This window comes from Thamnophis sirtalis, unplaced genomic scaffold (assembly GCF_051295495.1).
Source record: "Thamnophis sirtalis isolate CommonGarterSnake01/CBP01778 unplaced genomic scaffold, rThaSir2_p1.2 scaffold_5, whole genome shotgun sequence".
Classification (NCBI taxonomy): Eukaryota; Metazoa; Chordata; class Lepidosauria; order Squamata; family Natricidae; genus Thamnophis; species Thamnophis sirtalis.
In genome coordinates this window covers 69,022,028-69,037,368 of record NW_028261385.1, presented here as the reverse complement: position 1 = coordinate 69,037,368, position 15,341 = coordinate 69,022,028, and the positions used below count along the sequence as shown (strand labels likewise).

The 15,341-nt window shown below is 36.2% G+C and overlaps 1 protein-coding gene across 1 annotated transcript in view; it reads right to left on the bottom strand.

Annotated features, from left to right (window-relative positions):
• TRPM6 (transient receptor potential cation channel subfamily M member 6) overlaps positions 1-15,341 on the bottom strand; it is an 86,863-nt gene that overhangs the window by 49,820 nt on the left and 21,702 nt on the right. Inside the window, exons 17-22 of the mRNA XM_087715985.1 lie at positions 13,540-13,820; positions 12,161-12,389; positions 9,212-9,367; positions 6,294-6,437; positions 5,437-5,565; positions 1,164-1,415 (exon numbers count right to left, since the gene is read on the bottom strand). Coding sequence (XP_087572111.1) covers positions 1,164-1,415; positions 5,437-5,565; positions 6,294-6,437; positions 9,212-9,367; positions 12,161-12,389; positions 13,540-13,820 — 1,191 coding nt within the window. The remainder of the gene's footprint in view (positions 1-1,163; positions 1,416-5,436; positions 5,566-6,293; positions 6,438-9,211; positions 9,368-12,160; positions 12,390-13,539; positions 13,821-15,341) is intronic.

Below are 15,341 nucleotides of genomic sequence, written 5' to 3'. Positions count from 1 at the left end.
CAGACAAAATACTGGCTCATAATACACCAGACATCACACTGGTTGAGAAAAATAAGATTACAATCATAGACATCTCAATACCAGGTGATAGAGAAGGAATAAGAAAAAAATCACGAAATACCAGGACTTAAAAATTGAAATTCAACGATTATGGCACAAACCAGCAGTGGTAATTCCAGTAGTAATTGGCACACTGGGTGCTATTCCAAAAGCACTGGAATTACATTTAAAACAGTTAAAAATTGACAAAATCATCATCAGTCAAATGCAAAAAGCCGCACTGCTTGGATCTGCACGCATATTACGAAAATACATTACGACGTCCTAGGCCCCTGGGTGGGGCCCGACTAGTAACCAATGCCAAATCCGGCGAAACAACTGGCCGCTGTGATACAATTATGTTGTTGTGAATAATAATAATAATAACATATTTATTATGTGGCTATTTCCAATCAAATTAATGGGCTTTTCATAAATCTTTCTCCCAACATATTTGAACATTTAATCCAGTCATTCAAATGACCAAATAAATCAGGAATTCTTTGCTTAGCATATTGTTCAAACTTGGGATCTTGGCTTGTTATTCTCAATGAATCCAAGATTTAAGTCAAGAATAAATGATAGATTAATTGCATATTATAGTCTGATTTACTATGGAAGAGAAGGAAAAGAGAGACACGGTAAGAGAGATTACCAAGATACTTGAGTTAACACATAAAGTGGAATAAATTCCTCATTATAAGGTACCAAGTGGGTGCAACGTCCACCAACATATATATTGTATACAATAAGTCAAGTGTCCTTCATCCACACATTGTTTATTGTTCCATGTGCATGTCTGCTCCAATATTACAGTTCTACTGACTGTATGACCACATTTTATTTAGTTGACTTTTATCTCACTTTTATTATTGTTTATAAATAACTCAAGATGGCAAACATACTAAATAGTCCTTCAGTTTCCTATTTTCCACACAACAACAACCCTGTGAGGTGAGTTGGGCTGAGAGAGAATGTCAGGGACAAAGTCACCCAGCTAGTTTTCTTATGCCTAAAGTAGGATTATAACTCATGGTTTCATGAGGCACCTTGGAGAACTATTAAAGCCAAGGCTTGTTAAGAAACTGTTATAATTATTCATAATAGCACCCAACAGTACTTACCATTTTGCCTATCATTGTCAGATAGGGGCCAGCATGCTGATTTACGGCAAAAAAATCAAGAAGTCGAGCATACCAGAATATTATATCCAAACAATAAATTAATCTTCCGACTGTTTGAAGTGGAGGATTCGCCCAGCGTAAACCAAATCCGGTCATGAACAGGATGATAGCAATAAAGTCTGTAAAATTCCAGTATTCATAAATCCATACTTTCACCTTTTGGATGAACTTGCTTGGCTCTGAAATAAAAATCTAAAGGCAGAATGATTTGTTATAACATTACTATATAAACAAAAGTATGTATCTCAAGTGAGTGACACAAAGCAAAGGAAAAATACTTCATTTGACTTCTGAGTCATTACAACGGAAATGTCCAACAACTCTACACACTTACACATTAAATTAATTTTCTCCAGAAATGAAATAATTATTGTCAGCATCATTTGTTATATTTATTGTTTTATCCATAAAACAAAAATTACGATGCTTTAATGACTATGAATTATGAGCTTGAAATAGATATATTTTTAAGTTTGTGTAAGCTAAATTGTAATGATAATTTAGAAAGAAGCCAATTTTAGGTTTTTAAAGATCTTAGTTTATTTTCATTGTTAATGTTTTGCCAAATATGGGTTATTTCTGATAACAAGAAAATTTATCCTGATTCAGATTTGCTTCAGATCAGGGAGTGATGTCTTCTTAGAGAGCTACAATATACACAAGTGGGACATATTGACCATGTCTTCAACCTGAAACATTCTACTTTTGGTGGTGGTGGGGGAAATACTTGAATAGTAAGTGGAGGCCTAATTACTTTGTGTCTTCTTTATTCTTTATTCTTCAAACAGTAGGGGGAAGATCTAATTTATTAATGGATTTTTCTCAAGTTTTATGGATTTTGACTATGATCCTTCCATGGAATTCTTGAAATTTATGGTAGATGCAATCCTACATCAATTTTGACTTATTTTCTCCCAGTTAATTTTTTAATCGGATTTTCTTCCATATCTTCTAGAAAGGTTAATCAGTTATCCATCATTTCATTGAACCAGAGCGATGGGGGAAGGGTATCTTTATTGTAAAATGGTGACTCTCACCTTGACAAGTTCATTCGCATATAGCTCATTTAGCTGTAGACAGAAACCTTGTGCCCCAATGAAGATCCATGAATACATTCACCAGTAAGTTGTAAACTGAAAGTTTAAGCTATGGCCTATTTTTCAATAGCCCACATCTTGGACTTTCAATTTACAACTTACCGGTGAAAGTATTTGTGGTCTGGGATTCAGAAGCACATGCATGAAAGTTGCAGATAAAAGAGACTATTAATTCCTTGGTCTGGAAAAACCTTCATTTTGCATGCAGACTATTGCAACAACAACAACAAAAAAAAAATAATGAAATTTTGTTCTTATTGCTTTAAATGTTCAAGCCTAATTATCTTGATGGTTAATAGATATTTGGGACGTCCATTTTTGCAACTTAGGAAAAGTTGATTAAGGTAGCAAACTGGCAAGATGACAGAAAGGAATTATTCAGTGAAACTTTGGAACAATGGTTGGGGGCCTTTAGCAGAAGGAACTGTTAGGAATATAATCTAACGGTTGGGTTGGCAATATATAAATCATGTAACAATGCTATACCTGTTTCTTTAAATCATACTGTAAAATGTGATTGGTTGCTGTTTCCTCAATTGTCCTTAAGAGGGAGCCAGAAAGACTGTTAGTTCTCTGTTCGTTAGATGCTGGGCTGATCTGATCTGAGTGTTTTTCGAAGCAGGAAGTACTGTGAGCTATTGTAAGTTTTGAAATTGTTAGCAAACTTTGTGTACCAGACTGTTTATATGACACTGGACTATGTTATTTGGATTATCCCTTAACTTAAAGACATTGATGACTGACTGTCTTATCCGTGTATGATTTGGACTGTTTGATGGACTCTGATACTTCTATTTCCACGAAAGTAAAAGCCTATTAAACTGCAGCGTCTCTATGCTGGTTTGTGTGTTCTCCAACACAACTCTCACAACGCTTCGCTGAACGTATTCGCTCTCCCAATGGGGAGCTTACATAACAAGAACAATTGCAATTACTCAAATTACTCAATCAACCACTGTTCAAAAATCCTGAATCTCAGATTTTTGTCAGTTCTTCCAACTGAAATGTATTTCTATGTCTATGTCTATTTGTTCTCTGTTTCATTAGAGTGACCAAAGGGCTAAAATAGCTATACCTGTGTTTAAAATATAGCTAGCCCTCTGGCAAAATGAAATATTAATAAACAGCATATAAAATCAAGGAAGCAGAAGGGAAATTAAAAGAGCTTTGGTCAAACTAAGTATGAATTAATAAATTAGCTTTCTTCTGATACAAAAAATGGGGTGGGGACAAATTGTTGCCATTTTTAAAAGGCATGCCAATCCTGAAAGGAGAAATTTTTGACATTACAAGAAGAAAAATTTAGTGGTGAAGCAGGGGGTTTCTGGAACAATAAGATTGCCCTTCAGGGCTTTGTCAACAAGGCAAATTATGAACTGGAAACTTTGGAAGGTCATTAAAAAAGATTTCTTAACACATTACACAGTACAAACTAATTATACACTGCCATGATCGTGCTGATAAGCTCCAAAGTGAAGGGGTGATGTTAAAATGTTTGCCTCCAACCAAAAAAATAGAGAAACATATAAATGACTCTAGGTGTAGGAGTCCCATTGAGCTGAAGGATACTATTAGAAAAGGTGCTATTTAAAGAAATGTTGGTCATGAGTTAGCAATTACCTAAAGCAATCTAAGAGGCAAATGTCTGCATTGAGCATTGAGCAAACACTCATGAAGTTAATTTCCCATATGTAGAACACAATGTTCTGCAAAATTGTACTTGGTAAACCAAGAACCAGTGCACAATGCTGTTTCATAAAGGAATAGTTTCACAATTAGTTGCTGTATTGAAGCCTGATCTCTAGCATATACATAGACAACACTTAGTTAATCTGTACACTTAGGACTGAATTTTTTTTAGAGGGCGGGTGCACAGCATTTCATAAACAAAATTTGGTCTTTAAATAGCATGGTAAAGATTGCATGCTAAAAAGTAAGAGGCAACACCAGCATTAAAAAAGTACATTTCATTTCTATTTAATGTATATATTTACCTACTGCATTTTTAATTATAATTAGGTAACAATGTTTGGTTCCAGGATCAAATGCATCAACAAAAAGCTTTTTCAGATAAATGGCCCCTGTGAAACTGGGATAAAGGGGAATACTGCAAAACGAAAATGCTGCCAAAACTGTTAACTGCTGCTTTCAGATGTATTTGGTTCTTCCATCCACCCAAAAAAGATTGTTGAAAGGCTGCATTGCCAATGCACATTTTCAACTCTGGTTAAATTTGTTTTTGCAAACTATGCAATATTAATATTTTTTAAGAAAAAAGTAAGTCGATCGAAAATTCGTGCAGATTTATTTTCTTTCATATCTTTTCATATATAGGTAGTCCTTGACTTACAACATTAATCATTTAGTGACCGATCAAAGTTCCAATGGCACTGAAAAAAGTGACTTATGACCATTTTTCACACTTATGATCGTTTCAGTATCTCCTTGATCGTGTGATCAGAATTCAGACTCTTGGCAACTAACTGATATTTATGATGGTTGCATGTGATCCCCTTATGGGACCTTCTGACAAGCAAAGTCAATGAGGAAGCCAGATTCACTTAACAACCATGTTACTAACTTTAAAAAAGCAGTGATTCCCTTAACAACTGTGGCAAGAAAAGTCATAAAATGGGACAAAACTTACTTAAACACTGTCTTGCTTAGTATCAGAAATTTTGGGCTAAACTATGGCTGTAAGTCGAAGACTACTTCAGTGGTGGGTTCCAGCCAGTACGCCCCAGTACGTGTGTACCGGTGGTAGCGGAGAGGAACTGCCACCGTACCAGAACGGTGTTTTGGTGGGCCAACCCTCCCGCCCACATTCCTTGCCTTCTTTTAAGCCAACTGGGCCATTTGCACATGTGGACGCAGCGTTCAGTGCCTGTGTGATCTCCGCAGTGCAGCTGGTAGGTGAGCATCGCAGACGGGTGCGTGCACATGCATGCACAGTGTGCGTGCCTGAGGGGGACGCCCAACTCTGTCACAGTCTACCAGTTGCGACGGGATCCGGAACCCACCACTGGACTACTTGTAATTTTACATGTATCTGGATGTATTCTTAAATAAGAATTGACTACTACAGAAATAATGCTAGCATTAAATAAAGGGCATACCTCTCTGGCTTTCTCAATGGAGGTAGTAAAAATGTAGGTGATCACAAGCCATTCCTGAGCACTGGGGGTTGGTTTCATCTTCACCAGGATTGTGTAAGTAAACAGCATGAGAAAGGCTATATAGGCCATCTAGCAAATATACAATAAACATTTTATAATTGACAGCTGTGACAAAAATGAGCAACTAATAGTTTACATCATCACAAAGCATTGTTATTCCATCATTTCTTCACTTGCCTGAACTGGATATTCTGAACAGTAAGTCCAGAGAATCAATACTGATATTTTAAGAGATTGAATTATAAATATAATATAAGTCAACTAGAACAAATAGGCAGATGTATATTTAGTAATCTCATTGTCTAATCAATTGCAACATTCTTCAATGCAAGAGCTGTGGTGGTGCAGTGGTTAGAGTGCAGTACTGCAGGCTACTTCTGCTGATCACTTGCTGCCAGCAGTTTGGCAGATCGACTCTCACCAGGCTCAAGGTTGACTCAGCCTTCCATCCTTCCGAGGTGGCTAAAATGAGGACCCAGATTGTTGGAGGCAACAGGCTGACTCTGTAAACCACTTAAAGAGGGTTGGGAAAGCGCTATGAAGTGGTATATAAGTCTAAGTGCTATTGCTATTCTCAGGACAATAAAGTTAATATCATTATTTCAAATAGGTTCATTCTGCAATATATTTGGCTATTAGGAAATCTAAATAAATAAGTAAAATAAAATTCAACCAGTTAAATTACTTAAAATGCCAACATTCTTATTCTCTCTCACGAATAGGTCCGTTTCAGTGGCGTGAAGAAGGACTGAGTTGTCGATACACGTTTTGGTAAAAATGTAACGTCAATAACTGACCGTATGGAACCAGAACTTGACAATGGGGGCATTGTAGAATTCATAGACTTTCCTTGTTCCAAGAAGGCTTTGTTGTTCATTGTTATTAGGGAACTTTGGTTTTTCAGCTTGCTTCTCAACCTCTTTCTCAAAATCATAATTGTTCTTTAAAAAAAATAATGAAATGTTTAAATTAGTTGCCATCCAACTAAATAAATAAATTCTGGTATATGTAAATAAACAAATATTCTGAAAGAATCAACCCACTTTAAGTATTTCTGAATTGGTGATATAGACTGGCGTGAATATGCTTTGACTTCTGGGGAAGAAATGACAAAATAACGACATCTGTGCTAAAAATAGAGCCTATGACTATGGTCAAACAAACACCCAATAAGTAGGCTGGCTCTTCATAATTCCTCTCTTCATTAGGAAAGTGCAAGAAAGCAGTCCACAGGGAGTTTAGAAAACATGAGGGAATAGCTTTTTGCTCCAACCACTGTTCCCACCTTTAAAAAGACACTGCGTTCACATCAGGGGTGGGTTCCTGCCAGTTCTAACCTCTTCTATAGAAGAGGTTCCACAATTCTACAGTGCCGTTTAGAACTGGTTCCAGCTCCCTCTCCCTGCCTGTCCGCACATCACCAAGATGAAGAGCGAGAGGAGGAATTCTGAGAGTTGAAGTCCACAAGTCTTAAAGCTGTCAAGTTTGAACATCCCTGGGGTTTTTTTTCTAAAGGGTTAGGGGTGCAAGGGTCTTGTAACTTGACAGCTTTAAGACTTGTATGCTTCGAATGCCAGAGTTTCTGAGCCAACATTTGGTTGCTAAGCAAGAGCGTTGTTAAGTGCGTTTCACCACATTTTACAAGTTGGCCACTCCCACCCAGTCACATGGCTGGCAAGCCACTCCCACCCAGTCATATGGCTGGCAAGCCACTCCCATAAAGCAGGCCACACCTACAGAAGAGATTCTAAAAAAATTTGAAACCCACCACTGGTTCACATGCTTTGCTTCTAATCACTTTCAAAAATTGCCTCTTAAAAATTAAATGGGATACACAAAGTTGCTTTAGTTGGGAAAAGGAATTTCTTTTCTTTTTCTTTACCATAGTCATATTTTCTTTCTTTTCTTTATTCTTTCTATTCTTTTCTTTTATATTTTATCTGTCCTTTTTTAGTTTTTGAAATTTTTATTGTTGCAATTATCATTTTGAATAAAATTAGTTTAAAAAGATGATTTGGTAAAAACTGAACTTTGAATGTATTTGTGTTATACTAGTGCTTTATCAAAAACAGAAAAAAGTGACTTTGCTGCTTCTAGGATAGACGAGGAAAAAAGTGAAAAAGAAAAAAAATGTTGGAATAATAACAAAATTGTGCTGTGAATTTCCTAGAAAAGTAAAGGATATCTAAATGCAGTGTAAAAGCATATGTACAGATAGTCCTCCATTTACAACAGTTCATTTAGTGACTGTTTGAAGTTACAATGCTACTGAAAAAAGTGACTTAGGACTTTTTTTCACACTTATGACTGTTCAGATGCTTGGCAACTGACTGATATTTTTGACAGTTGCCGTGCCCAAGGTCATGTGATCAATTTTTCAGACCTTTTGACAAACAACGTTAATGGGAAAGCCACATAACATGCATGTTACTAACTTAACGGTGATTCATTTGTGGGGTGGGGGGAAAGGTCATAAAATGGAACAAAATTCATTTAGCAACTATCATGCTTAGCAACAGAAATTTTGGACTCAGTTGTGGTCATTATTCGAGGAGCACCTGTATCATGCTATCTGCCTTGCATTTATTTATCACATCTGTGGCACACATTCCAATTATGGCAATTAGAAAATGCGAAGCATGAGACTGACACTTTTGCTGAGGTTCTTCTTAGTCCAAAATCTCCCATTCAAGGGAAAAGTCACATGTGAACAATCCATAGTCTAGCTAGAAATTAACATAAAAATTTCAAATGGCCATAAACTCTCAAAAGAGGAAAATTCAGATCCTGCTCTGAGGAAATAAGATTTGTTTACGATCTCATAGACTGAAGACAGTATGTTATCTATAATATCTAATATGAAAGACCAATTCTCAGTATATTGTTAAGTGGGCATGCACAATTGAAAGAGAGAAAACAGGAAGAGATAAGAATATACCAAAGGAGAGCGGTAAAGCCCAGTGTAATGTTATAGTAAAGATACACAAACCGAGGGGTCCTTGGTGCTGTCTGAGCTTGTTTGTTTTCTTGCAGACATTTCATTAGCCAAGCTAGATAACATCAGCAGTGCTAGCAAATCTAATAATGTTAACTAGTTTGGCTAATGAAACGTCTGCAAGAAAACAAACAAGCTCAGAGAGCAACAAGGACCCATTATGTCAACCCTGAGCTACAAATATTCTCCTTTAAGCAGAGAACTCACCCTTTCAACTAAAGTACGTATAGGCAAGGCTATGGTTTTCCCAGTTGCAGTGTTTTGCTATGAAAGTTGGACCATAAGAAAAGCTGAGCACCAAAGAATTGAGGCTTTTGAACTATGGAGCTGGAAAAGACTCCTGCAAGTCCCTTGGACTGCAAGCCAATCAAACCAGTCAGTCCTAGAGGAGATCAACCCTGACTGCTCTTTAGAAGGCCAGATCATATTCTTTGGCCACCTAATGAGAAGGAAGGAATCACTGGAGAAGAGCCTAATGCTGGGAAAGATTGAGGGCAAAAGAAGAAGGAGACGACAGAGAATGAGATGGCTGGATGGAGTCACCGAAGCAGTAGGCGTGAGCTTAGAGGGACTCCAGAGGATGGTAGAGGACAGGAAGGCCTGGAAGAACGCTGTCCATGGGGTTGCAATGGGCTGGACACGACTTCGCGACTAACAACAACATGCCCCTAAAATTTTCTAAGCTTTTGAAATCCAAAACTGATTGGTTTACATACTCACCAATGATAAGTTATCTTTTCCACTGTGGGTGTTGGGATCACCATGGTACCACGTGAACTGATGGGGCTCCTGCGACTGAGGCACGTGGGACATTTCTGCCTTGCTTTTAAAGTCCAGCATCAAAATGGTGGGAGGTAGAAGAATACTTAGAATCACCTAAAAGAACATCAATTTTTTTATTATGAATGGGTTTTTTATTTTATTTTTAATTTCAGACAGCAATAGTTATTATTGGACAATAACTACACAACAGCTTCTAAAAAGCAAATCCCATCCTGACATTTGCCAAAGATTAATATTGGCTAGTCTAATCCAATATTTTGCACTGAAACTCATCTGATTACAGCTCAGTTGAATTCACCTGAAATAACAAAATAACATTTAAAATATCAATAGCAGGGATGCATCATTCTGGATTATAGTTATGGTTGGAGGAACTGCAGAGTTTCAACCTTTTGCCCTCCTTGCCATCCTGATTGGTCTGGAGGCTGGAAATTTCCTACCTGGGTTGGAGGAAAAGCATTGTTCATATGACAGATTTCCTCTTATGGGCACGCTCTCTCTCCAGTGCAGTGCCCATCATGCTGTAGTTCCATAAACTGTTTTATCTCAGTGCACTTTGGTTCCAACCAACTGATTTCTGGGTGCCTATCTTGGGCTTTCTTTGCTTTATTTATTTAGCCGATTTGTATACCAACCATCAGACTTGCATGCCTCTTTTATGGTCATTTATAGAGAAAGCAATAAAAGGATATAAAAACTACAAGTAAAAACAATTCAAAAACCACACACACACACACACACACACACACATATATATATATATATATTGATAAGATATATTGATAAGATATATATATTGTGTAATATTATTATTAATATATATATATATATATATATATATATATATATATATATATATATATACACACACACATACATATATTGATAAGAGATATATATATATATATTGTGTGTGTGTGTGTGTGTGTGTGTGTTTTGGGTGTGCACACATATGTATAGTTTATATTTATTTACTATTTACTTATTATTTATTAATTATTAATTATTATTTATTACTTATTATTTATTAATTATTAATTGTTATTTGTTATTTATTACTTATTGATTGATTGATTGATTTGATTGATTTCTATAGCCATTCATCTCAGCAAGTAGCTGACCAGCATACATCATAAAACATAAAAACAATTAAACTATTATAATAATGCAAAATACAAAAAGACACAAAACCAACTCTTCATGGCCTTACAAAGGGCCAACAGGTTGATGTCATCCTGATACAGGGGTGGGCTGCTACGGGTTCTCCCGAGTTCAGGAGAACCCATAGCTAACGTTATGGCTGGTTTGGAGAACCTCCAAATCCCACCCTGGCTGATTTCTCTCTCTCTTCCTCCCCTCCCCTCAGCCCACCCCAGATCACAGGGTTGTTGTTGTGGGGAAAATAGGAGGAGGAAGGTATGTGGATATGTCTGCCGCCTTGAGTTATTTGTAAAAAATAAAGGTTAGATACAAATAAAACAAACAAACAAACAAATATAAAATATATCTTAGAGAAAGAGGTGAATTTGAATTTATACTCATACCATTGTAAAAGAAAACTGTCACTTCTTTATATATATTTTTTCCTTCTTCCTGCACTTATTCTTATTAATCTTATTTTTTGTATTAGTGTTTTCTTCTTTTAATGAAAAAAATCCAATAAAATTTTCTTATAAAAAAACAAAGTTACTCTGAAACAATCAAATGTAGGACCGTTATAATCTATGTTTATTTTGGCAGCAGAGGCAAAGGGCTTCTGCGAGACTGCGAAACATACCGTAAATGAGTTTTATGTTACAAGAGTACAGAGTCCATTCCTTCCCCACCATAATCCAAGGAGGAAATGCTTTCAAAGAGATAACCAACAATTCAGGGCTTGAGAAACAGGAAAGAGTGCATTATAAGTTACCAATGAGTTCTTATTTATTTGTTGTGTCAGAGAAATTACGTGCAGTTTTTCTCGTGCATTTTTTATGATTCTGATACTTCATCAGACATTGACATTTAAGACACCTGGTGTTACCAGAATCTGAAAAAGTATGTGTAGATGTAGACAATTATGGTTCCTTTTATGGCTTGTGGACTTCAACTCCCAGAATTCCAGAGTCAAAATTCAAGAATTCTGTTAGTTGAAGTTGACGGGTTGTAAAGAGGCTATAGTTTTCCACCCCTAGAATAGATGCATGTATAGATGGTTCAGGCAGTTCCTCTGGATAAACCTCATGTGGACATCCACTTACTGTTCTCACCTGCAGTCCAGAACTCACAGTTATATACTGTAGACCTCAATCCAGTAACTGACGAATCATGTACTATTTAGGTGTAACAAAATCATGCGATGTTGGATTTGTGGTTGTTCCGGAATTCACCTTTACTGCATTACTGACATGATCAAAATTATGAAACTGACAAAAACGTTCCCTATTCTGCATTGGTACAAGCATATCCTGGAATACATTTTTTTTAATCTTCTCTTTTCCAATGATGTTGTTTGTTTTCATCTCATCCATGAATGAAACGGATCATCTACAACTTTAGTGGTGTTAAAAAATTATTTTTCCTCCTATTCTGATACTGACCAAGATGTATGAAAAGAATTAAGCTTTAGCAGCTATTACGTTGGAAGGACGTTAGGTGATTGATAGTGATTGACAGGGACCAAAAAGTGGGTCAAACAGAATAGAAAATGTAATGGGAGCAGTTAATTTCTCAATAATGTCTTGGAAAAGACCAGGACAAGTGAACAGTACTATGAGATTACCTCAGCAATGAGGGCTTTCTCTCTTGAAACCAAAACCACTGAACTAAAATGAAGGAAGCCTTCATATAATTCCAGTCCAAGGCTGGAGAAATGTTTTTGGTTTAGACAAAGAACAAATAATTTACCTTACACCAGGAATTCTTTCTCATTTTCAGACGCCCCATCCACATATCAGTCAACAGCATCTGGGTGCATGTGTGAGATACAAAAGGTCTCAAACCCACTGACACAGCCAGTTTCAGACATGTTGAGTTACTCCAGTTCTTCAGCTCATATGTCAACAGCTTCATGGCCATCTGCTCATTTTGTTTGAATGCATTATCTAACACATCTAGAGCAAGCTGCCCAAACTCACTGTAACAGCAAAATAAAATAGGGCAGGAAGAGGAGAGTTGTGATTGTTAGAATAGAATTAATCATAGTAGCCAAGGCTTTGCATACATCTCTGTATCATATGTGCAACATGACTCTAAACATTTTCTTGAATGAGAATTATGCCAAGTGCAATTAAGAGAGCAGTCATATACAACATTGTTGTTTTTCTACAATTTTAAATTAAACTATTTATTTCAGAAAATCCAAAATCCTTCTATAATTTATTCTGAAAATCACAGGCTCAGATTATTATTATTATTTACTTTTTACTAGTATCAAATACATGTATGAAAACTACAGGGGAACTAAGGTAGTTAAGGGAGGGCCATGGTGTCTCAGAATTTAAAATTTGTTTTTAAAATAGGTTTTATGTTTTCTGCTTCAAAATGCCAGGAAAATAGCCTTGGTGTTCTTGGTCAAAGGAGGGAAATTAAAAAGGGCTCAAGGCTTTTATATATTCCTTGGATGCTTATTCCTGATTTATGGTAAAACTCTCATCAGCCTTAATAGATTCCAGCTATATTTTTAAACCTATTTTACTACAATCATACACATAATTGCTCAGCTATTAATCCCATTATGTCTAACAAGACTTAATCTTTTATACTTCCTATCTGACTCTATTAATCAGATAAAGTGAAGGAGAATCAGAGATAGGAACAATAAGGGTAAGAGATAAGCTTCACGCTAACACTATGAGATAATAACTCATTTTAGGGATAATACCAACAATTCAATATATTTTAAACTAGGCATTATTCAGATACATGAAATAAAGTGTCTCAAATAATGAAATTAAACATCAGCTTAAACATAGTTCATAAAAATATAGTTCATAAATAAACCAGAATTTGTATACATTGTTTTTTATATAATGTGATTTACTGCAGTATCATAAAAAATAAAGAATGCACATAAGAGATAAGAATTCCAGACAAAAATGTGAATTGGTGTTTAGGAATGATTACATATATTTCAAGCCAGCTCTTTGTACGCAGAGCCAAAAGATTTTTCAGATCAGATTTCACTTGCCTTAATATAAAACTGTAATAAGCAACCAAGAGAAAAGTATCTAATCGTTGTAAGTCCTGCAGATCATTACTATCTGAAATGAAAGGCAAGTTCTTACTTTGAATACTTCTTCAGTTCCTCTGCTGTATCATCCTCCATGTTGCATTGTTTGGCTTCCCGTGCCATGGCCCTATAGAGTTTGCAAGCTACCACAGCCTTGACCATTGCTTCCTTTCCATGCTGCCAAAAGAACATAGCCATCTTCTGCCTTTTCATCAAAACCGCCCAAACCAAGAGATCATTGTAGGGGTAAATAAAACCAACTGACTCTTGGTCATCAAATACTGTGAATTCATCTTTGACCTTCTTCTTGGATTTATGGAGATTTGGTGATTTTTCCTATAGGTTAATGAATAAAAAGTCAATATAAGTCATTAAACTTTTAGCCTTTTGTTCCTACCTTTTTCCCCTCAGTTAAGCTTTGCTTTGTGTCTTGGAGCTACAAAGTTAGAAGCAGAAGTAGGAATATGTAATATTTAAAAGATTAAAAACATTATATGGAGAATTGTAAGTTCACAAATGGAGCTGCAATGTATGAAACAACTATCAGAAAACTGTATGCAATTATTAATATTAATGCTTTTGTAGTTGGCTTGTATCTAGGCAATTAAACACAGAGAAGGTGTATTTGAAACATGTACAAGTACAGATAAATACAAAGTCCACAACCCAGACCACAATTTCAACAGCTATAATTAAAAACTAGGGAAACCTGTCAAGTGGTAAGGACTAACAGCTTATTTTGTTGCCTTATTCTGCTTCAGTTATGAGGCCAGTGAATATTGATATCCTTATATATTTAACCTAAAACAGATTAAGGAAAGCAATTGGAGGATTTTCTGTCAATGATTTTTTTTAAAAAACCCACAATCACTCTCTTTAACATGTAATGAAACAGGAATGGGAGAATATAGGGAAATGCTTGAATGGAAAATGGACAGATGCTGGAACATGTTTATGCTTTAGGCATCTGTCAGATTGCCTGACAAATAGGTTGCAAGCCCGAAATACTCTAGATGTGTGACCCTATTGCTTGGATTATTTCTGAATTTAGGTCTAGCAATCTTTTGGAAAAAAAAATACTGTGCCTAAAACCAGCCAGCCTGATAGTTGCAGGCACAGAGAAGGGAATGCATGGAACATCATGGGGCTGAGTCCCATGTCATGCTCTGCACTTTCCACCATATCTGTGACCCACCAAATGGACTAATGGGTGAAATGGCTGTATGTGGGATAAGGAATAATTGATCAAGAGATTGAATGCTAAAAATATGCCAAAGGTTTCATAAGGAGCCCATGAAAGACATGACTAGTGCTTTGGAAAGATATTAGATGGGCTGATGCTTCTGCAGAATCCAGGTACCTAGTCTCCTCTGCAGCCAAAGGCAATATGGCCATGGAGAGCAGTGCAGAGGGAATGGAGCAGGAGGCTTGTTCTTACCGCAGCTAAGAAACAGGGCATGTCTTACGCTCTGTCAATTATATCAATAAAGTAGGATAGATCATGTCCATGACAAAAAAAAATGTGTTGGGAGCAGTGAGTAAGCACCACTTTAATAACTGGAGCAGTTTTAAAGTTCAGTTAATGATGATTTTAACCTACTCCGGTAGTGAGCTGTCAATGAGATGAAAGCCATGTCATAAAAAATATTGCTGGAACATGTTTATGCTTCAGTTTTTGTATTGGGATATGAGGATAAGCAATCAGATAGAAACTCTAAAGAAATATTCATTTTGCATTAGAAAATAAATCAGGGGTCAAGCAATAAGCTGGAGTATAATGAGCCATAATTCTAATTCTATAATTTAATTCTGTAATTGGCAATATTTCTAATTCTATCATCAGACATGTCTAGCAGG